Source organism: Panthera tigris, chromosome A2 (assembly GCF_018350195.1).
Source record: "Panthera tigris isolate Pti1 chromosome A2, P.tigris_Pti1_mat1.1, whole genome shotgun sequence".
NCBI lineage: Eukaryota > Metazoa > Chordata > Mammalia > Carnivora > Felidae > Panthera > Panthera tigris.
The window spans coordinates 143,307,394-143,330,482 of record NC_056661.1 but is presented as its reverse complement, the minus strand read 5'-3'; the positions used below and the strand labels follow the sequence as shown (position 1 = coordinate 143,330,482).

General features: G+C 54.3%; 1 protein-coding gene across 1 annotated transcript in view; it reads right to left on the bottom strand.

Moving 5' to 3' along the window:
• SND1 (staphylococcal nuclease and tudor domain containing 1) overlaps positions 1–23,089 on the bottom strand; it is a 422,592-nt gene that overhangs the window by 5,848 nt on the left and 393,655 nt on the right. The window contains exons 17-19 of the mRNA XM_007089922.2: positions 10,340–10,528; positions 3,879–4,020; positions 523–646 (exon numbers count right to left, since the gene is read on the bottom strand). Of these exons, the coding sequence (XP_007089984.2) occupies positions 523–646; positions 3,879–4,020; positions 10,340–10,528 (455 nt within the window). The remainder of the gene's footprint in view (positions 1–522; positions 647–3,878; positions 4,021–10,339; positions 10,529–23,089) is intronic.

The following is a 23,089-nucleotide window of genomic DNA, read 5'->3' as shown; positions in this document are numbered from 1 at the left end:
CACATCCAAGTCACTTCGTCACCCAGGGAAAGCCATGGGCCCTACTCTTGGTAGATCAGACGTGAGTGACCTTCCTGCAGCCTGTGAGTGCGCCTGCTCATGTCCCAGACAGCCAGGGTGGAGGGTGGGGTGGCTGATCTGGGCTCACTGAGAACCAGCCTCTGCCCTCACCACCCCACGTGACATCATTTCTCCTGTGTGGGGTAAGGGGAGTGTCAGTCCCAGCCAGCCAGCTAGGGCTCCCCCGACAGGGTTTCCCAGGATTGAAGAGAGACACCACTTCTATACTCCAGAGGCTTGACTGGGCTGCAGGAAAATCACAGGCCCCAGATGGGCTGCAGGCCATGAAGAGGCCCACGCCGGAGAGCTGGCCAAGGTCAACAACCACCGCCCAGTGAAACCAGGTGGCTAAGGCAAATGCCTGAAGTCTACCTGGTAGCTCTGTAGGCCTGTGCCCTGAGGACAGACCTGCAACTGCTCCTGCTTAAGACTCTTTGCTCTGCTCAGGTACAAGTGGCTTACCATTCTCCATCTACAAACTTGGCAATACAGAATTCTCCCCGGCGGGGGGCATAGGAGCCTTCGACAGGAGGGTGGCTGGCGATGTCGTTTCGCATGTTCTCCATCAGCTTCTCTAGCTGGGTGCCTGTAGGGGAGGAAGAGGTAGTGAGACCTGGGCGCCATGTTCTCTAGATGGGGCCGGGGAGCAGGCAGCATGTGGAATTCTGTAGGTCGCCCGTGGCACTGGCTTGCCCCATTCCATAGAGAAGTCCTCTGTGACATCTGCTCAAGAGGTTCATGTGGTCTTCAAAAGTGGAACAGGGGCTTGCTGACACCTCAGAGGCACACACTCTTCCTTCCAACCTCGGCTCTCCAACCTACTGGCCGTGGCAGTGGCAGCCCTCGGGAATGTTCCTTGGGCGGGCTCTGCTTAAGGAGGTGGAGAAAGCATGGGGGTGTGAAGCAAAGCCAACCAGCCTTGTTCTGGGTGGAAGCAGCCCAGCTTAATTCCTACAAGGGCTGGCCCCGGCCTGGGTCACAGAGGCGGTGACTGACAGCAGCCACTCTTTGCTATGTCTCCCAGGGGAAAACACAGAAATGAGGGATGGCCCCCACCCAACCCTGGACAAGGAAAGGGCCTCAGGCTACTCTGACCTCGCTCACCCTGTGAAGTACATGCAAAAGCAAACTTTGGTATTTCCAGGCTGGGGTTCCAAGCTCTCAGCCCAACCCGGGGCCCTCTTCGACTAGGGGAGACAGTCTCCTTCCCTGCCTATCTTACTGAATCCCTTGCTCTTTCCTGCTGGTCCTCCCCAAATCCTGAGTCCCTGCCACTCGTCAGCTGGTCATCACCAGGTTTGGCAACACCTAGGGTCCTCTCAGGTTCCCTCCTTGCTCCTTCCTGTTGTGTCCCCACCCCCCATGCCGCTAAGCACCGGTCCCCAGTGGCTTTACCCTTCCATCCCTCTTGGCCCTGATTCTAGCTCTGCATCAAGCCCTGCCGTGCCCCCTTTGCTCTTTGAGGTGAGGGTAGCTGGGTTTGTGTGGTGTGGGTACAGGATTCTTCTCTTCACCTCCAGGGCCCGAAGCCACACTGTAACAGGTGCCTAACACATGTTGGCTTTTGGCACACTTGTCACAGTTGGCCTTATACGTTCCCTGTCTGGGTTTATGTGTCTGCCACTACACTGTGAGCTCCTTCAGGGCACAGACCATTGCTCACTTGGTTCTGTTTACTCTTTCAAGGTCTAGTAAATCTGCCGCATGGAGGGTGCTTAAGAATTCAACTGTATCGAGGATGCACTCTGCGTAGGCACACAAGGACGTGTCCACTCGTGGGCCTCTGCGTAGCCCACTGTCCCAGCATTCATGAGCCTCGGTTTCAGAACACAGACTTTTGTGAAGAAGCAGTTGCCCTTCCCCCACCCAGCAGTACACCCTCTACACAGACAAATTCCTTCTATACGTGGTCTATTTTTATTTTTTATTTTTTTGCTCCAAGGCAACAGAAGCAGACTTTGCCTCCCGCAAACAGGTCCTTGCACAGAGTCTGGCTGGTCATTTACAGCTAATGGCAATGCTTTCATCATTTCATTAGATCCTTCCTGAAGGCAGGCTTTAATTAAGAGAAGAGAGACAGGGCAAGAGGATGTCCCCTAAGAGAGGATGAAAGGTTTCAGAAGAGGGAGGCTGTACATGCTGAAGTTTATTTTCATGGATTTTATGGAACCAACTGAGGTCAGGGTTTTCTCTGGAGCCCACTGCAGCCCTCCAGGTGGCGTGCCAACAAGCGCCTCACTCCCTTCTCCAATGTTCCAAGAATACATGGTTTCCCCCTTGTTTCCTTTGGCCGTATTTTCTGCCTTGGCCACCACTTGCTACAGGGTCCTGGCTCCCTGCAGAGACAGCTGGCAGGGTAGAGGGCATGCACAGGAAGCCTCTGAAATTACAGAGACTATGTGGCCGAAGGCTTTGAACCCTCAAGTTTTGTCCCCTCGAGACTTCAGGACCTGGTCTTATCCAAGGTGGGTCCTACCTCACAGGATGCAGAGGCCAGGTAGAGCCGGCCACGGAGCTGCTGTCCCTTGGGCAGGGCCTTCTTTGAGTTCCCTTTCCCCTGAGCTTCCTGAGGGCCATCCTTTCTGGCTCCTGTGCTCAGAAACCGATCTCCTTCCTACCCAGGCCACCACTGAAAGACTCCTTTCCTCGTCACACCACCCAGACCTGGCAATGCCAGGCCACTGTGCAGCAGGACTGCAGCTGACCTCAAGGGGAACCTAATCCTGAAGGCTCATCAGCCCATCTCTCCGCCTGCTAGCTTTCCCCCCTCCCAAGTACAGCCAGACGAGGGCTTGGAAAGGTTGGTTTTCCTCGGTGAAATAACATCGCCACAAAAGCAGCTGCCTGGGAAATATCATTAGAGGGGAAGTGGCTGGCATGAGGCTGATGATCTGGAGTGGGCCTGGCAGGGGGCACAGGAGGCCAGGCAGAGCCGTACCCTGCCACCCACAGGACTGCCTTGGGTGCCAGTGACATCTTCGGGCCCCTCTGCTTTGCAAGGATGGGGCTCCTTGGACGCAGAGGCAGCTCTAAAAAGCCTTTTCCTTTGCCCTCAACTAAAATGGTTCCCTGCACAGGCTATCAATGAGAGGAGGGAGGTCAGGGTAGACAGAGCAAATGCAGTGGGGGTAGGAAGTCCATCTAGAGGGGTCACAGGGCCACCACCGTGAGAGTGACCTCTACCGTCCTCTCTGCTCCAGAAGCCTGAGGTCTCTGCAGAGAAGGCCCTGGCCACAGTGTACATCACTTGAAGGCAGGAGGAAGGAGGATGGAGAGAGAGGGTCCTTCAGAAAGATTGCCCGGGGATGACTTCCCTAGAGCGCCGCCTGTTTCCATGGCAACTGACTACCACTCAGGGCTATGGTAACCTCTAGAGAAGGAGAAGCCCCAGAGAAAAAAAGCCCAGGCTCCTCTCCTCCTGCTGCCTTCCCAAGGAAGCTGAGGGGGAGGAGGGCCAAGTGAAGCTGGTTTGTGCTTCCTGACCACACATAGAGACAATCTGTTCTTTGCTTCCTGATACACTCCGAGGGCTACAAATCCCCATGCCCAGCCCAGCCAGGAGTGTCCGAGAGCAAAACAATTTCCTGAGCATCTCCAAATACCACCTAGACAAGACAGGCTACCTCACCAGCCCTCAGAGGACCTGCTTGGCCTTGCCCATGCCAGGGCTCACTGGCAGTGCATGTAATGAGCCCCAGAGCAGCGCACGGGGCCCGGGGGATGGGGAGCAGCCACAGACTGGGAGAGGTCCCCGGAACGTGTGGGCTGTGCCCCTCCCTCCCACTGAGCAGAGTGGGTTCTGGAGGTAGCATACTCACCGGTCTCCACATCCTGCACGTAGAAATGCAGGTCGTCAGTGATCTCCGTCACAAACACGGGCTTGTAGCTGGCCGAGCGCTCCTTCTCCTCTAGCACGGGCGCTACCTCCTCCACAGGCTGCTCCTCATAGTGGGCCCAGACCTGCATGTGCGGGCAGCAAAGGGTGGGGGGTGGGAGGTTTAGAAGTGAAGCCAGAAAAAACGCAGGAAAAGGTCTTTGGGCAAGTGGGGTCACCCCTGGGGTGAAGGAGTGCGGAGGTCATCACAGGGCACTCACGTCACACTGGCCTGAGTCCCTAGACCTCTCGTATGTCTGAGTGGGTAAGGAGAGTACTCTGAAATTCTTCTGATTGATCAGCTCTCAAATTCTGGCAGGTGTCAGAAGCAACTGGGTAGCTTATTAAAAATGCTGGTCCCTGGGTCCCAACGCACGTATGTCAAGTTAGGGTCTGTTGTAACTGCACCCAGAGAAAGTGAAGCAAACCAAAGCAGACTCCCAGGCAATCCTCATGCAAACCAGAGCGTGAGAACCTTGGTGTCGCAGTGGTTCTGGGACCCCACTTCCCTCTCTGACATCACTCAGTAGGGGTCACTCTGAACTCTTGAGGCCTTCGCACCGCCCAGGGCCATGGCACTCCAAAGCTCTCCAAGTGACAGCCCCGGGACACGGAGGGGAGGGCTTGTCACTGTTCAGGAATGCCTTGCCTCAGCAACTTCTGTGTCCTCACCTCAAGCAGGTTGCTCTGACCCCAGCTCAGAAGCTGGGCCACTCCCCTCCACCCTCGCCTTTCTCCTCCTCCCCTGGCCCTGCACTGTCAGGGCTGCAGCGGCTCAGAAGCTGATTCGATGTGACGGTGCATCAAGTCCGATCCCGCGGCCAGGAGATTATCCCGGTAGTGAAGCCTGTCAGAGCAGGAGAGGGCGGGGCTGTCCAGTTGAGCAGCAAGAAGGGGGTGAGGGACTGGACCACACACGGAGTCCCACAGTCACACAAGAACAGGGGGTAATAAAAGTATTAGCCAAAACATACATGCTTACTAGGTGCCAGGCGCCATTCTAAACATTCTCCAAGTATTAATTCCTTTAATCCGTACGACAACCCTTTGAGTAAGTATTAACATTACCCTGTTTTAGAAAGGAGGGACCAGAGGCACCCAGGCTTGCTATAAGTAGCAGGACCAGGATCTGAACCTGGACACCCAGGTGCTAGAGATCTTCAAGCTTCAAGGTCCTCAAGGGGACATTTTGGCATTGACCGGGCCTCTAGACACAGAGGGAAAGGTTGTAGGTGGGAGATGTGGGCTCTTGTCCTTCAATTTGCTGTTTGACTTCAGTCAAGCCACAGACCTCCTGCATCTCCTTTTCTTCCTTGCAAGAGGGAAGAGGCCCCTGGAACCTGTGGGCTGTGCCACATGACCGCAGAATCACTCAGCTGACCTGCGGATCCCTGGATGGCACGAGGAAGCAGCCCAAGGACAGGGATGTCTGAATTACTGAACCTTCTTGGGTCCCACCTGCAGAGGCTACGCTCCTGCCTTTCATGCGGTGCGAGCACTCTTCCACTGGAAGGGGACACTGAGGACCAGGGCCCTGAGAACTGGAATGAGCAACAGGGGCTGAGCCCGAGGGAGGCTGCCAGGGAACGGCCGAGGGGGATGGGAGAGACGTCACCCGGGCCCAAACCTCGGCCAGCCACACGCAGTAGTGCCCTTGCCTTCTGCCATCTGAGGTCAGACTCTAACCCAAACAGGTCTCCCCTCTCACTCTCTCCCAGCACCAGTCCCGGCGCAGCTGCCCCCTTAATCCCTGGCGTCTGGACACCTCTGCTTTCCACGTGCCGAGGACTGGTGGCCACGGGAAAGGAGGCAGAGAGCAGGACTTCAACTCAGTCAGATCAAAGACTCCTGGCCCAAGGGCGTCTCTAGCCTTCGGACTTCCCTGTGAAAGGGCCTCTCCCATTGGAGGCCACGGCACAGACTGCTGGGAGCACTCTGGGGGACCACCCATGGTTACTTCCCGTTCCAAGGCCCACATCCTGTTGAGGTAGACTTTCTCTCTGGGCCCTGCTAGGGGAAAGTTCCCCAGGGGGGTGACGACTCAGTCAGTCCTAGCCTCTCTGGGACCTCTGCAGCTCGAGGACCGACGGGACTCTCACTGAGACACAGGACTGTCAGTACTGCCTCAACTAAGCTGAAGCCAAGTGCCGCCTCCCCCCACCAGCCAGTACCTACCCTCCCTCCAACCCCTCAGCCTTCCTTCTGCCCCACCCCCAGGCAGTGGGCCCTTCTCCCATCTACCTCGCTCTTCTGGCTCCCTCCCAGGTGCAGCCAGCACGTCTCAGACGTTGGCCTGGAGTGGGCCTGAGGCTCAGAGCCGTTCTGGGCTCCATCCTAACCCTGCCCTGCTTCCCTCGGCTGTGGGGGCTGTGGGGAAGGAGTCTCCTCAGCGGTGGTGATGAATTGGGAACAGACTGACAGCGGGGAGCAGGAACTGCTAATGACTCCTCAAGTAAATGCGCCTTGGGCGACAGCATCAGGTTTCCTCCTTGGGGAGAAGGGTGGAGCTCCTCTGCAGGCAGGCTCAGGTGGGCAGCAAGCTGGAGGTCACGGATGATGCAAACAAAAGCCTCAGGGACGGCCTGCAGGCCTCTTGCTCCCACAAGGAGTGTGGCAGTGGGGCCAGTCCAGTGATAAGGTCCCACAGCTCACTGGTAGGAGGGGCACAGCAGGGTGTACACCCCCCCCCCCCCCCCCCCCCCCCCCCCCCCCCGCTGCCTGCCAAGGTGAAAAGACACCAGAAGCATGAGATTGCCAAAGGGTAGGACAGGGAGAGCTGCTCCTCAGATAAAGGAACTCCATTTCTAAGAGGGAGCTGGCTTGGCCCCTTGAATAGTGGAGCCCTGCAGGTTTCCCTCAGGAGATGGAGGTGACCATCTGTTCCCTGGGACCTAGCCACCAGCAAGCCGGTAAACGTAGCCCGGCTAGGTGGCTTCTTGGTGGGAAGGAGACAGTCAGCTGAGAGCTTGGCCCACCCTTAGAACAAGGGCACGTTTTGCCCATAATGGCTTATGTTGCCTTTCTGCAAACTGGGGCAGAGGGGACAGACACACTGGCGGGCACCTGCCAGATGGGTGCCACTTCCCTACAGCCATCCCTAGCCCTCTCACAGTTCAGACCTCTGCCAAGGAGCCTGTTTTGGGGAATTCCCAGGAGGGATGCTCCTCATCCTGGACCCATGGGGCGATGACAAAGAAGACCCAAAGACCCCTTCCAGAGAGAACAGTAATTGTGTGTGCACAGAATCAGTGCCTTATAGCTCTCCCCCCAGGCTCTGGGCAGATGGAAGAGCTGGGGAAGGACCTGCGTGGCCAAGATGCTGACCGGAGGATGGGACGCTGAAGCTGGGAATGCTCTTGGCCTTCGGTGCAGGCAAGCCTGAACTGGGTCTAAGCAGCAGGGCCTAGGCATGCTGGGAGACCCACCCAAGAGGGCTCTGCTTTGCTCTGGGAAAACCTCCGGACTGCATTAATGTGGAAAGGCCTTTCCCAGCTCCTCTGATTCGTGGTAGGGTTTGTGGTCAGGCTGGGGGCCAGGATGGCACTGTGTCCTGAGGCGGGGCCCCTTGGGAACCCCTCCGTGACCCTGGCCTTAGACCTAGGTGGGGGAATGGGCAAGGGAGGCGGCTCCTTCCTCCCTTCTCTGTTCTATTGCTGCTCTGTCATGCCAGTTCCTGTCTACATTGTGGGGCCAGGTCAGGGGCATAGGCTCTCTCTTCCTGTCCTCACCCGTCCCTGGCCCTCCCTCTTTCCTGTACTCCCTCCCCAGGGAGTCCCAGATCCTCTTTCTGGCAGGAGACGGGGGATGTGAACTGAGGCTCCACTGGCTGGAGGCCTTCCTTTCTAAATCCTATTTAATATCTCCGCTCAATAGGCTCCAAGGGTGGGGCTGGCTCGGGGCCAGGGTTGTGGAGGCCTTCAAGATCTCAGTGGGGAAGACAAGCTCAATAAAAGGCGATCAATGGCCAACTCAGCCCTGTCCAGGGCTCTGCTGGGGCAGAAGGGGGGGCCGGGGAGGGAGGGCAGTTCTGGTGCCTGCCATCTGTGTTTCCCTCTTTGGTCCACAGACCCGCCCAGGATTCCTGGAGGAGGAGGGGGTAACCTGGCATTAGCTTCCTGTAGAGGAAGAGGAGGGCCCAACCAGCATCTTCATGAGGAGAGAAGTCTGCAGGGCACAGGGAGGAATCAGGCCCAGCAGGGAGGCAGCTAAGTTCTCATGGAAGGGAAGCTAGCATTGCCAGGTTCCCTCAGATCCGCTAACAAATGTGCACACACATAATCACATTCCCCAAAGACATCTGCATGCTCTTAGTCTCACAAAATCTCTCAGCATTACCTTTCCTTGGTTAGCTCACAGGTACCACCATGATCCCTTAGCCACATGTGCCTGTCTCCGGACAGCTAAGGCAGCCCTCATGGGGTCACAAGTGAGGCAAGGTTGGAGATCCTTGCCTCCATCCTGGGAATACCTCAGATATGCAGCAACTACCAAATTCTCTCATCTGAGTCCAGCCAACTCTGAGGGGGCTGCAGTGCTACACACACACACACACACACACACACACCGCTCCTGGGAACCAGCCCCACCGGAAGAGGCAAGGCATACTAGGTTCTGCCACGACCCCCCGAAGAGGATGGGATGTGCGGGACAGGGACCCAGCAGGCAGGCAGGCTCTTGCACTGAGTAGCGCACTGCATTTTAATTGGACTGGAACAAAACCACGCAGCCTGTGGAAGTAATTAATCACTGGTAATTACTCCTCAACATCATCATGTGGCAAGAGTGAAACGATGACCTGGGTTCTTTCAGACAAATCCACTGCGTGGGAAATAGTGGTGCCCAGTACAACACCCAGCAAGGCACCCATTCCTCCACCTCAGGCCAGATCCCCCTCTGTCTTCTCTTGGGTCCCTTTGGGGTCTCTAATCTCAGAGAACAGAGGGTCACTCAGACCCGAAGAGGCTCGTGTGCTGAGTGACTAAGGGAGCAGGGCCTGGGGGCAGAGACGCTTTCAGAATCTGGGCTTTAGAGGCCGGTGCTTGCCACGCTGACCCCCTGCTGCTAATTCTTTGGTGAAGGTTCAGCCCTTTGCACACAAGGCCCCAGCACCACGTCTCAGCCTTTCCCTTCAGTAGGCACAGGACACGGGGCTGGCAGTCTTAAGTTCAGCTCTCACTAACAGGAAAGCCAAGAGGAAGCTCCTTTGCAGTAGGGGCTAAGGTTGCCTGCTTCCCCATCACTCTAGGAAGACGGGGTTTACTGTGAGCAGAATTGGGACAAGGAAGGGTGGAAGTGTCCTCAGAGGCCTCATGGTGGCCTATTCCTCCAAGACAGGGACAGTCCCTCTCACCTGTCCCAAGATTTGTGGGTCACCACTCCCTACAGTTCTTCCACTCTCATTAGGGTTGGTCACCTGTCCCAATCCCCAGGGGACGGGAAGAAAAGACAGAGATCTAGGCAGGAGTCCCTGGGCCAGTGCCTGAAGGAAGACAGCTGGGAAGGACCCAGTGAGGAGGTGGCTGCTCTGGGTTGGAAGAGAATGAGGAGCCTCTGGGCCCTGATGCCCCCTACTCCTTTTGGCAGGTGTCTGGGCCTTGACTTTGGGAGGCGAGTTGCAAGCCAGATGGCTGCCCCATGGGGAAGGAAACGTTTATTCCTGGAACAAATTTACGGCTCAGCACGGCTGTCCCATGAAATCCTCCTCAAGCTCAGAGAAGCCCTGACAAATTGGTGGCCGGCTGATTTATCCCCATTATCAGGGCTGGACTATAAGTCAGTGGCGACAGGCTGAGTCGGGGGGTGCCAAGCCCAGCTCCCACCACCAAACCACTGGGTTCCTTAATCGTCCATTTGTTTCCAAAAGCCGCTTTCCGACCCACCCCCCTTGTCTCTTCAATGCAGTGTCTGCAGAGACTGATGGGCTATAAATCTGCTGTCCTAACAGCTTTATGCATCTCCTGGGGTAGCTTCCAAAATGGGCTTCCCTGCAGGGCGATGCGAAGGAAATTCAGAAGTGGGCTGCGGGTCGCCCAGCTGCTCCGAGGGCAGCAAAGAAGGGTCCGGGCTGGCGAAGGGAGGACTCCCCAGTCTCCTGCTCACAAGGGGCTCCCCCAGGCACTCCTCTCATGGCTCCAAGGTCACCTTCCAGACAGCTTTCTCCTCCACCAGGTCCACCAGAGGAGGCCTGTGGCTGACGAAGCCTAAGCTGGCAGCCTCTCCCTCGGTCACGTGTGGCTCCTGACGTGGGGTCTGAGACCAACACCAACCGGGGTCCCTCAGGTGGGGGATGACCGCTCTGTCTGTTGTGTGGAGGCAGTGGTGTTGGGAGGGGCGGGAAGGCGGGAAGTCTGAGCTCTGGGGTGGCGCCCACCTCCTCCCCGGCCAGGCCCGACTCCACACCCGTACCTTTTCTTTCTTCTGCTTGGCGGCCTCCTCAGCAGACAGCAGGGATTTGTAGTAGGAGCTGCGCTCAGCAGTGAAGTGGACCTTGGAGAGTGAGTGCTCCACCAGCAAGACGGACAGGTTGGCGCCATCGATGTGCAGCCAGCCGATGAAGTTCCCGGCCTTGTCCATGCTCTCCACCTCCACCTCTACCTGGGGAACAGAGAAAGGGGGTGTCAGCCTGCAGGGGGAGGCCCTGGCCAGCCGCCAGGGCGTTCACACCACAGGACAGGAGCGCATTAGGCACAAGAGCAAGAGCTCACTGGGGCTCCAGCACTGCTGACCCTCTTAGAACCCTTCGCTTCAGTTGTGAGTGGGACCTACGCGTTCTGGCCTCTCACACCCCGGAATCATCCTTACAGATACGTCACTGACCAAGCAACTTCAAAACTCCCTTCTCCTCAGATCTTTTGGCAGACAGCTCCTAGGGTAAACTCGGCTCCCCTTAGCTTAAGCAAGCGAGTCTGCGTTAGCCGTGTGCGTGTGAGTGCAGCCTGGGGATCGGGAGTGAGACAAGCAGCAGACATAGCTCTGGGAACATCCCACTCTTCTTTAGCGCCCACCCACCCCCGGCTCTTCTAGGAAGACAGGCAGGCCCTGGGGAAGCAAGACAATCCCTGGGGAGAGGGGTGTACAGCTGAAGGAATTAATGCTTAACAGAGGTGATGAAAATGGCTGGATGAGAGCCAGGCAAGGAGAGGAGGGAAGGGGGCAGGTGGGCAGAAGGATGTGAACAGGGAGTTTACTAACACACGAGGGCATTTGTGGGGTGACCACAGCGGGGGGCTGCTCCTGACAGGGAGTGACTAGAAGGGTGTAGTCACTACCATCAGGCCAGTCTTTGGGGCCTTATGCTGTGGCGGAACCTCAGAACCCTCAGGGATCCCTGCAGGGCTCGGGGGCATCTGAGCCTCCTCCACTGAGGGCCTCTCCAAGACCCCGAACCCCAGTACTGACTCTGCTCCTCCAAGAGGGTGGCCTTGATGCCTTGGCCCTTGTGGTAGCTGATCTGCTTCCACCTCATGAAGGCAATGGCCCAGGGTGAATTTCTTCTTTGATTCTCCTCAACCTCCTCCTTTCTCTGCTAAAAGGGGCTTGTAAAAGTCTTTGCTGCCAAATATGAAAACTTGTATTAATTTAAACAGCTTCAAGCTCGATTAAGCAATAAAATGAATGTCTAAATACCTGGGAATTCTTTGAAGCCTGGGCTGGAGCCAGCAGCAGCAGCCCAGGGCAGAGGGTTAGAGAGGAGAGCGGAGGGAAGGAGAGGGAAGAGAGCAGGGAGAGATGTGGAGGACATGGCACCCTGTAAGTAGACAGAGGTGACTTGGCCATGCAGACAGAAGGCAATGGGGAGAAGAAGGGGTAGGACCAGGAAGGCAGGACCCTGGCTTTTCCCTTTTCTTGAACACCCTCTTCCTACTTAAGGCTTACGGTTAACCCTTCAAGTGGAAATGTAAGTTCAATGATGCCTGAGGTTGGGGTCTGACCCAGAAGCAGATATGAAGAGTTTATTAGAGCTAGGAAAAAAAAAAAAAAAAAAGATACTATATATAGATCCATTCCAAGCTGACTCTGTAGGTGGGTAGGTAGGTCCCCTATTCCTGGACCTCTGGTCTTTTGCCATGTTAGTAGCCAAGTGACGTTTTCCTAAAACTGAGGACAGCTGCCCTGCTTGAGCACACGGCCTCCTTCCAGTTCTGAGAAGCCTGTGGTGGGCTAGTGTGGTTGTGACAAGAAGCTTGATGCTCCCTGGCATAATTCCTCTTGGCACCCGATTGCTAGAATGGAGGCAAGAACCCTAGAGACGGGTTGATGAAATACCCAGGCAGGTACAATCCTTCTCATCCTATAAGGTGCCCACACTTAGACCTCACTCCACATAGCAAACCCCAAATTCACACCTCACCTCTGATGCTGCAAACCAGACGATGGCCTCTCAAGGGCTCACACTAGCAACAGACACAGTGACTGGGAGCCACTCCTGGGGTCAACACTACCAACCCTGTTGGCTGACTTCACACTTACCAGCCTCTCCCTGCCTGCAATCAATATGCTAACTTGGGCTTGACAAGTCCCTGGGCCCAGCCAGGCACAGAGGAAAGAAATCTCTAGCCTTGGGCACTGTCCTCTCACCGAATCCATCTTGGGTTACAGAGGGAGATAAAACTGTAGCCTGTGGGTCTCTGCTTCCCCTTTCATTATGGCTGCTGCAACCAAGGTACTTTCTCCATCAAAGGCATTCAGGGGAAGGTGGGCTGGGCTCAGTGGAGGGATGGGGCTACTCCCAAGTATCTTGACTTGTGACCTCTCTAGCCAAGCCCTGTGCGTATCTATCCTTCTGGGCACAAAGAATTCAATCGGAAGACCAAAGTCTTAACCCTTCTCTAGTCCTGGGAGAGTTCCACTGGGAGCAAGCACAGGGTTAAGCATGGTGGTCCTAGGTTGGTATAAGTGTTCACTGTTCATCATGTTTCTCTCAGATCGATTGCCAGGAATTTGTAGCCTGACTATAACATTCCATGGACCAATGTCTGTATATGCTCTATTTTTCTGATCAACTTTAAGACTCAGGTTTTTGATACTTTCTCTTAGTTAAAAAGTACATATGAACCACACATACATACGGAGATATACAGATACAGCTGATTCTCAGTGTTTGTGGTACTTATGTTCTATAAAGGCACCATGAACACCGAATTAGTGAATCCTGAACCATTGCTCCCAGGGGAAACACAGGATTAGATTCCTGCAGGACTCTCATCACATTTTTATCAACTTACCAATACATAACCTTCTTCTGTGCATGTTTCTGTTTAAAGACACCTTATTTAATATATACTGATGATTCATTAACATTGAAACCACAGCCAATAGCACTATCACTCATGCCTGAATAAAGCTTATCTAACACATGTATTTTCTCCTTAAGGCTTATCACAGTCTTCTTGCACTTAGGAACACTAGACAGCACTTCAGCACTCTGCTTGGAGGCCATTTTAAACTACAAAATCACCAAGAGAAAGCACACACACAAAAAGGAAAAATGCAGGACCACAAGACACTTGTGTGTGGGGTGACAGCTGAACAAGAAGGCTGTGCAGCACCTTTTTCAGCCTCAGGTGGGAGATGTGCTCACCAGCAGACTTGGAATTTTCACTACAGTGCACATCCACAAATGATCAAAAAAGTCCCATGGGGCACCTGGGTGGCTCAGTCGGTTGGGCATCCGACTTTGGCTCAGGTCATGATCTCCCAGTTCGTGAGTTCGAGCCCCGCGTCGGGCTCTGTGCTGACAGCTTGGAGCCTGGAGCCTGCTTCAGATTCTGTCTCCCTCTTTCTCTGCCCCTCCCCCACTTGCGCTCTGTTTCTCTCTCAAAAATAAATAAAACATTAAAAAATAAAAAAAAAAAAAGTCCCACGAGCACTGATTTTGGGTTACAAGTAAATTTTAGCAAGTGAATTTGCAAAAACGGAATCACACAGAATGAGGATTGACTATCTAGAGGTATACGGAGAGCTATTTCCTACAAGTTTGTTTCAAACTGAAGACAGGAGTTAGGGGAGGCTCACTCATGTCAAATACACAGGAAACCTCTTCCGGTTTCTTTCTGGCTATTATAATCAAGTGTTGTGTAAACCGGAAAGTGCTATACAATATTGCTACTTGTCTCTTCAGCATCTTGTGGAGTGTTTCAGGGAGAGATCTGGACTCGACAGCTTCCCTTGGGAGGCCTCCTACAATGGCATGTGACATCGGGAGTTCAAGACTTGGGTGATGACCGTGGGCTGCTGGAGTGTTTCATTTGTGCGTGGGCATTCGGTGTGGACACACGTGAGCTGATCCGGCCTTTAGGGTACCACAGAGTACGTGTCCACATGGACACAGGCGGTGTCAGCAGGGAACAGATGGAGGCTCTTCTCTTCATTCCCCTCTTCAATGCTCATATTGAAGCTAAGGCCTAGGAAAACAGAGCTGAGGGGAGGAGGCCTCCTGAGAGATCATGAGGGGGGCCATGGCATCCCACTGAGGAAGCAGCTGGGCGAGAACGAGGAAGAGGGCGGCCGAGACGCCTGAGGTCGGACCTGCTCCTCAGGCGCCGAAGGACACCGTGCCGCTGCCTCACTGGGCACCCCGGCTGGTCCGGCCATCTGCCAGCATCTCTTGCCCCGTGCTCTTGAGGCAGACGGAGCGGGTGCGGGTCTTTGGTCCGAACTGGGCCCTGTGAGCTGAGCTCTTCCAGCTTCAGTACCACCTTCCTGTGAAGGCTTCCCGAACCCATCCCCAAGTCAACCACTCTGCGGACACCTATAGGCTCACCCGCCCGTTGGCATTTAGAGGGGAGTGCACAGCACAGAGGTTAAGAGCACAGCCTGTGGAGCCAGACTGCCTCAGTTCAAATCCACCTCCCACCTATGTGACCTTTGGCAAGTCACTTAACCTTCTGTGTCCTTGTTTTTTTTTTAACGTTTACTTATTTATTTAGTTATTTATTTATTTATTTATTTTTGAGACAGAGAGAGACAGAGCATGAACGGGGGAGGGTCAGAGAGAGGGAGACACAGAATCGGAAACAGGCTCCAGGCTCTGAGCTGTCAGCACAGAGCCCGACGCGGGGCTCGAACTCACAGACCGCGAGATTGTGACCTGAGCCAAAGTCTGCCGCTTAACCGACTGAGCCACCCAGGCGTCCCTGTGTCCTTGTTTACTGTAAAACTGGCACTGCAATATTCCCTATCTCAAAGGATTTGTTATGATTAAATGAGCTAATACATACACTAAGCATGTAGAAGATTACTGGACACATAAGTGCTTCATCATCATCATCATCATCATCAGCATCAACTTTTTACTTCATAGTAGGGCCAGTTATTTTATTTCCAAATATCTTTATTCTTCAACTAGGTTGTTTGCTCCAAGGGGGATCAAAGCTTTTTCTCCCCCCCGCGTCTTCCCCAGAGCTGGGTGTAGTGACCGGGCAATGAGATGGCAGGAAGAGCATGGATCATGGAGTCAGACAGACTTGGGCTCAAATCCTAGCTCTGGCTGGGGTTTTTGGGAAGTCCCACAAACTCTCCTCTCCTAGCCAGTTTTCTTGTCCGTAAAAAGAGAAGCGGATCCTATGTATTCAAGGAAGTAACATAAAACTGCTTCCTCTTCCCTTCAGCTAATACGGGCCAGCAGCAGCCCTGCTCGGGCTGAGCTCCATCCCCTCAGCTTTCCCTCCATCTAGAAGGTTTGGGTTTCTTACACCCAGGGGGCCTCATGCAAAATACAGAGTGGAGGGAAGGCAAGTGTGGGCTGATGGGAAGAGCTAATGTGTGATTGTCCTCACACCCAGCTGAATAACCAGGTGCTGTTCTGCTCAGTCGAGGGGGGGGCGCGTCTCTCTCTGCCACAGGGCCAAGGGGAGGGGACACGGCCCGGCCAGCCGCACCCAGCGGGAGAGCAGCTGGACACACTGGACTCGGCCTGTCCGTGGGCTGGGGCAGCCGGCGGGCCCGCTGCCTCACAGTGGGACACGTTCTCCTGCTCCCAAGCACATTAATGTGCCACTAATGAAATTGTTCTGGCTTATTTACCAAATTAATACAAACGGCACAGGCTGTTAATTTGCATGTCTCCTAATTACTGAGGAAGAGCTCCCGTGCCCAGGCAGCACACACACCTCAGTGCCCACCCAGCCGGGCTGTGGTCTCACCCTTCCCAGCTGCGGGTGCGTGAGGAAGGGGAGAAGGGAAAGGAGGAAAGGGGAGAACTGGAGCGGCTCTGGCTCGCTCTCCGTGGCTGAGAACAAGTGAGGAGAGAAGCTGTGGTGGCCATGAATTTGTTTCATTGCCTATAGTTCTTTCCTTAGTGGCTGGAGTGCCTTGGCCTCCAGAAATATACTCGGTCCCTGTCCTGCTCCCCTCTTCCACACTGCCCTTCCTTTCCCTTGTTTGGATTCTGTCCAGCTTCTTAGGAAGTACTCCATCAGGCAGGCAGTGGGGTCTGAGTCATCTTTCTCTCTAGGCAGTGTGGCACATTCTGGGCCTGGGGTGCAGTGCAGGGTTAGAACGGTGCACGGGGTCACAGGAAGGGAAGTGAAAGCCACCCAGGGGCTGAGGGTCTTATGGATACTACTCCTCTTTCTCAACTTGTCCTGCTCCTTCCCAGCCACTAAGCCTTCAGATTCTGAAACCTTATGTAAAGTATATGTGTATGTGTGTTGGGGGGGGGGGGGAGGGAGAGGGAGAGAGAGGGGAGGGGAGAGAGAGAGAGAGAGAGAGAGAGAGAGAGAGAGATTTGGTCACTTCAGAGCTCACCATAAGACCACAGAGGAAATTCTGACTGCCCTGGGGGTTCAGGTAGCTGTCCTACCTCTCCTGCTCCAGGAACCATATTGGATGACTAGTGGTTCCAAGTCTGGGGCAAGGCTGAAAAGACACAGGTCCTCCTGCAGCCTCCTTTGGGTCTTGGTGAGGTTTGGGCCAGGGGAGGGAGAAGGCACTGGAGGCTGCCTCCACTGAAAGGCAAACTTGAACAAGGCAGCTAGGGGCGCTCAGGGCAAAGAAACTCTCAAGTGTTGAGCAGAGGAGGAGACACAGCAGGGGGCTGCACGCTCCACTGGTGACTCAGGGCAGCCAAAGGAGGTACAGCACAGAGGCGACTGGCAATGGGGGAGGGCAGGGAGATCCCATACTTATGTACCCACCTTCCTTTTTTGTGTGTCAAGAGGATGGAGAAAAGGTACGATCTCCCCAAGTGTGCCAGCCCCACCTCTAGGCACAGTGCCTGAGCGCGGGAGAGGACTGTTCTTTAGCCAGCCTCTTCGGTTGGGAGGCTGAGGAATGCCTGGAAAATAGCGAGGGGATGCTCTCTCCTCCAGGGGAGGTGGGCCGCCTCCGGCAGGACAGGTGAAGCCAGGTAGACAAGAGCAGTGGCACAGAACACCCCTGCCCTGGGGTCCTTGGAAACGAAGACTTCCCGCACAGGTGACGGCGATGGAGGTTATACAGGCTGCGAGTTCCTCTAGAAGGCAGAGAGCAGACTGCTCAGGGCTGCCTCTGGGGAGGTGACATCAGGGGCCTTAATGACAGGCAGAAGCCTCTATCCTTCCCACATGCTGTCTGGCCACAGGCCTGCTTTCAACACCCCCAAAGCCACCAGCAACAAGTATGGGAAAAAGCCTGAAACTAGGAACACGGCAGGAAGGAAGATTGGATGACAAGGCACCGAGGAACAAAGAAAAAGCACCGGACTGACTGGAACTGTGATCTGGGCCGGGAGGACGCGGGTCACGTCCCCTCCAGGCTCAGTCTCCTCACACACAAATGAGAGCAGAACCAAGGTTTTAGGGTGCTCTCGGCTGTGAACTAGCTGAGGGGACAGTCGGGGCTGGGTGGTGGCACTGGTGGTGTACCAGTACGACTGGCGGCTGAGGAGACAGAAGGGCAAGCAGAGAAGCCCCCTGCGAACCCTCGGGCCCCGCAGGAAAACTTGCAGAGAGGCACAAAGGGCACTCCAGCCTCTTCCGAACCCACGCCTCCCACCACTTTTCTGCCAGAATGTGAGCAGTGATCCAGAGCAGCCAGACTGCACCGGAGACTCCTTGCCTGTTACACAGAGGTAGCCGCATCGCCGCAGAGCTGGTTTTCCACCATCACTGATGCTGCATGAAGGCTGTAACGTGCTGCCACAGCTAGAGCTGTGAACTTGAAGAGACACCTCACCTTAATATAGTAGCAGCTTAACACAGCCAACGTGTGCCCGCCACTCACAGGCACGCGCAGACACAGCAACGTCTCTCAGAGACGACGAACGTTACCACACTGCAATTAATAATGTAACGCTCTGGGAGCTGCAGAGGCAGTGCCCATGAAATGCCTCCTGGGTCTCATTACCGGCAGCTGCCGGCAGGGAGTGGGCAGAGGAGAGGCAGGCAGCAGTACAAATCTCCCCTGTGCTGGAGAAGCAGCGCTCTGGTCCCCATCAGCGCCCCTGCTCCTAACCCCGCGGCACCTCCAGATCAGATGACTCTTTCAAGTCCAGCCCACAGTGCCAACTGTTCTCCAGAAAACCTCCCTCGGACATCCATGTGCTGGCCCAAGCCAAAGCCCTAGGAATGCCTGGAAATGAGGCCCGAGTCGGCACGGTGGCCGAAGGGGTCAAGAAGCTCCTGGAAATTGATGGAAGGCCTGAGCACAGAACAAGATGGCTCAGCTAGAAGTTCAGGGCTTCTTCCTCTCCCAGAATACCTCAGGGATGAGGGGTGGGATGAGTAGGGGGGGGGGGGGGTGGGGGCGGGGCAGCTCCTGGTCCTGCCTGAGGCAGAGAGGCGGCAGCCAAAGTGATCAGCATCGTCTGAGTCTGCCGGGAAATGCAAACCTGCTGACTCCAGGCCTTTGCAGGCGGTAACACAGTTTATAACCTGACGCAATCTGTTCCTTTGGTGCAGACAATGAGGAAAGTAGATTGTTCATCTTCTCAGGAAAACCTGGGGCTAAAGGCTGGAAGGAGATTTAACTCTCTCTTCTCTGAGATTCATGCAGGAATGACCCCGAATCAGGAAGCCCTCATTCTGCACCCTTGTCCAGGGCACCCCTGGTGGCACCCTTCCCCACAGGTTTCCTGAGACCGAGCCAAGCTTTGGAACTCCTTCAGACCGTGAGGCACACCGAGTGGCCCAGCTCCTCTCATCCTCCTTGGCTGACATGGAGAAGAGCAGCGCCAGCCCAAAAGAGCAGCGAAGACAAGACTGCTGTTCATCAGGTGCCCCCATGCAGTTCTTCATCCCAAACCTTGGCGTGGGCCACGGAGGCAGCCACGGTGGCGTTTTCCAAAGCCCAGTCAGAGTACCTCAGGCTGTACCCGAGCCCTGTGGGGACCGAGCTAGCGGCGAGAGGAAGGTTGGCCTCTTGTCAGGGCAAATCAGTGTATGTATGACATGGAATAACTAACTACATGTGGCTATCAAATGTCTGACCTGGTCTGAAAGTAATCGAATATTGTTCAATCAGGTCGAGTTAAAATGCCACTTCCCCCTTTATGAGGACCTGTGTGTCCCCCTGATCCCGAGGCCCACTCTGGACAGGCGCCCTCTGCTTTGCTGACTCCAGCTCTCCGGCTTCTTTACCTGAACTGCTGTGGGTGTCTATGGGGACCCACATCTTGCTTTTAAAAAGCTCCTATGTTGTCATTCATAATTACTTCTTTCTTTAAAAAAAAAATTTTTTTTTAACGTTTATTTATTTTTGAGGCAGAGAGAGACAGAGCATGAACGGGGGAGGGTCAGAGAGAGGGAGACACAGAATGTGAAACAGGCTCCAGGCTCTGAGTGGTCAGCACAGAGCCCGACGCGGGGCTCGAACTCACGGACCGCGAGATCATGACCTGAGCCGAAGTCAGCCACTTAACCGACTGAGCCACCCAGGCGCCCCCATAATTACTTCTTTCCTTCCCACCCCAGAGAAAAAGAAACCTAGCTCTAGATCACACCCTCTTTGGCTTCCTCGGGCACCTACCAGTCACCTCTCACATACTGTCACCATTCCAATCCCCTCTCCCATCCACCTCTCTGCCTATGAATATCTTGCCCATCCGAGAAAACCTTGCCTTGACCTCCTATCCCACCCAGTCAACCTATTTCTCCTTACCCAGAGTATTTCCTCAACTCTCTTTTTCTTCCCCATCCATTGCGATGGTTCACCGCTATCAATACTGCAATGGAACTGCGACTTCTAAGTCACTCGAGACCTCGCAACTGTAATTTTAACAATTTCTTCTCACATGTCATCGATTTTGACCTTTTGAATGATCTAACCAAGCTAAGAGGCCCTCTTCCACTTTAAACTTTTTTTTTTTTTTTTTTTTTTTTTTTTTTTTTAGGCCTCTGTGATTCTCAATCGTGGCTTCTTCTCCCTGCTCTTAGTTTCAATCGTGAATTCTTTCCCAACAACATGCCCCTTGAATACGGATATTTACCAGGGGGCCACTTTAAGCTGCACAGCCCCCATTTTTCACTGCTCTCGGAGTTATAGGACACCATGACTTTTATTTCCAGTCCGGACCTCTCTTCAGAATTCAGCTCCAACCTGACAACTTTCAAATGTGACGAGTCTAATTCCGAATCTACTATCGTCACTATAAAACCTGTGCCTCCACCTGCATTTCTTATCCCAGTCAGCAGCACGAGAAGCTCGGGAGTCATCCTTGGCTCCCTTATATATTCACACTCAATCTCCGGATCACACTAATTCTACTTCATAAATGTCGCTTGAATTCTTCCTCTCTTCTTTATCCTCACTGCCACTCCTTGAGTTCAGGTCCTACCTTTGGGGGACAGTCCCCTTCACCGGTATCCCTGCCACCAGTGTCCCTAATGGCCCCTCCACAATGCTGCAGTGAGGCTTATCACAGGCAGTGCAGCACGATGGTCAGAGACAGGCTGGGGAGCCAGACCACCTGGAGTCAAGCCCTGCTCAACTACTTATTAGCTGTGGGACCCTAAGTGGTCAAATGGGCATAATAATGGTGCCTACTTCAATGATTTTTACTAAAGAATAAATAAACTGATTCTAGTTAAATACTCAGGAAGAGTTTGGTAGATAGTAAGCGCACAGTTACTGTGCGTTTGGGTTACTTAACCAGAAAATCCAAACCTGATCCCTTCTGCTGCTGTTGAGACCCTTCCCTGCTCTCTGCTGAAGTCCAAATTCCTCAGCACAGCAGAGTATAAGCTTCTTACCACTGGGTTCTTACTGGTCTCACCTTCCACCATTTTGGCCCTCGTTACTTTGGTCACGCCAAACCAACGCCAGCTCCACACACATGACGCATCGTTTCAGGCCTCTGTACACACTCTTCCCCGCGGCTAGAACGCTCCTTCTATTACGGCACCTGTGAACTCCTACCCAGCCCATGAAGATTCTGCACTGATGGGATTTCACTCAAACTATTACATTATTTACTTAGCAATGCTTTCCCCCACATGCCACTACTAATTACAGTATCATAATGGGCACTTATTAATGTCTTGTTACCGGCACACGGGAGGCATTCAGTGAGCAGATGATGAAAGGTAAGAGGTCTTAGCTTCTCCAGATTACTGGCAGTCAACTTGGAGAAGGAAAGTTCCTGGGACAGAAAACGGTCTTTGGGGAAATCCAGTGGCGCTGAACAAATTGGGAGAAGGCCTGTTTCGAGAACCTCTCTAAGGTGACAGGGATGTTCCCACAGATGCCCCTGTCACAGCAGGTCTGCTCATAGGAGCCCGGAGGGGCAGAAACTGGCTTTTGGTCAGTGCAGCCAGCACTGATGACTCAGAGGCTCCCAGACGTCACGAGCAGAAGGGGCTGTTTCGCACTTGGCTTTGCCTGTACTGAATATAACTGGAGCGAGGATGGATTCCTCTATTTATCCAGGCATGAACACAGGCAGCAGCTGTGTATGCCTCCCCCTGGTCTCCTACACATCCACCACTCCTGGCCACTATCCCTCAGCAAGGAAGGGGTGAAGAGCAAAAGCAGACACGAGACAGCCAGAGGAAGAGCTAAGAGGACAGGACAGGACCCCAGAGCCTGTCTGCTAAGTCCTCCAAGCCAGGGGGTAGGTGTCCCAGTTAGGACTCAGTCGCCTGAGGGAACATCTGAGCGCAGGGCTGAGAAAGCCTCAAGCTACAAGTCACTTGCCAGTGTGGGCAGGTCTCAGGTCCTTCTAGGAGAACAGGGAAATCTTTGGGGAAAGGCCACTGCTGTTAGGTTTAAGGGAATCTGGAGCTTGGACAAGCTCAGTCACTTCAGAGTTCTCAGAACTGGGCTGTGGCCACGGGGGCCACTAAAATGCTGTCAGGTTGTGGCAGGGATGTCCTATGCTAGGGGAAAGGGGATGTGGAGCTCCTTCTCTTTCATTATCACCTGGTCTCTTAGAATAGGTGCATGGACACTAATCCCTCTTGCAGGCCAGAGAAAGGCACAAGAGAAAAGAATTCGGAACAGATAAAAATCCTACACTTGCAGCTAGGAGCCAGGCAATTTATTTCCCCCTGCCCCTGTGTTCATCCGTATTCTTCCTTAAAATCCAGCTGCCTTCACATGCCAGCAGGAAGCTGGCCCTGGGCCTGCTGTCCTTGGCAGGCACCCCTTTCCGATTCACAGGAAGGCAAAGCGGTAGGGCCGGCAGAAGTCCTGTGATCCACACTCCTGGACAGGCCACAGAGAAAGCCCCCTGCTCCCCTCTCACCACACTCAGGGGCTGCTCTCTTAGGCCCAGTGGAGAGGAGATCTGGGCCTCTTCAGGGACTCTGCCTGTGTTTCATGCACGTTCCCAAAGTCTGTCTCAAACCTATTTCAACACGGTAAGGAAAATAAAAAAATCCTTTCAGATGATACAGTCGTCCTCTTCCAGCAGTGCCAGTGGGCGAGGGCTGTTGTGTGCTCACCCTCCAGTCATGTGGGCAAACGAGGCCCTTGCTCAGTATGACCTGGAGGGCCTGTGATCTCTGTGGCCTCTCCGTAATACAAAGAAGGGCCTGTGGGTAGAAGCCACCCATTATATGGTCTGAGCACACATAGCCCAGATTGGAATAAGTGCGGTATGCCAGAGGCCAGATCGCCTGGTCAATGACCCTGGTCCCGGCCCCTGCCCTCTTCTGGGGGTCGAGGCTGGGCTTCCTCACTGCTCATTTATTGCTACTGACAGTGAAACTATGGCACTGCTTGTACCGTCTGAGTGGA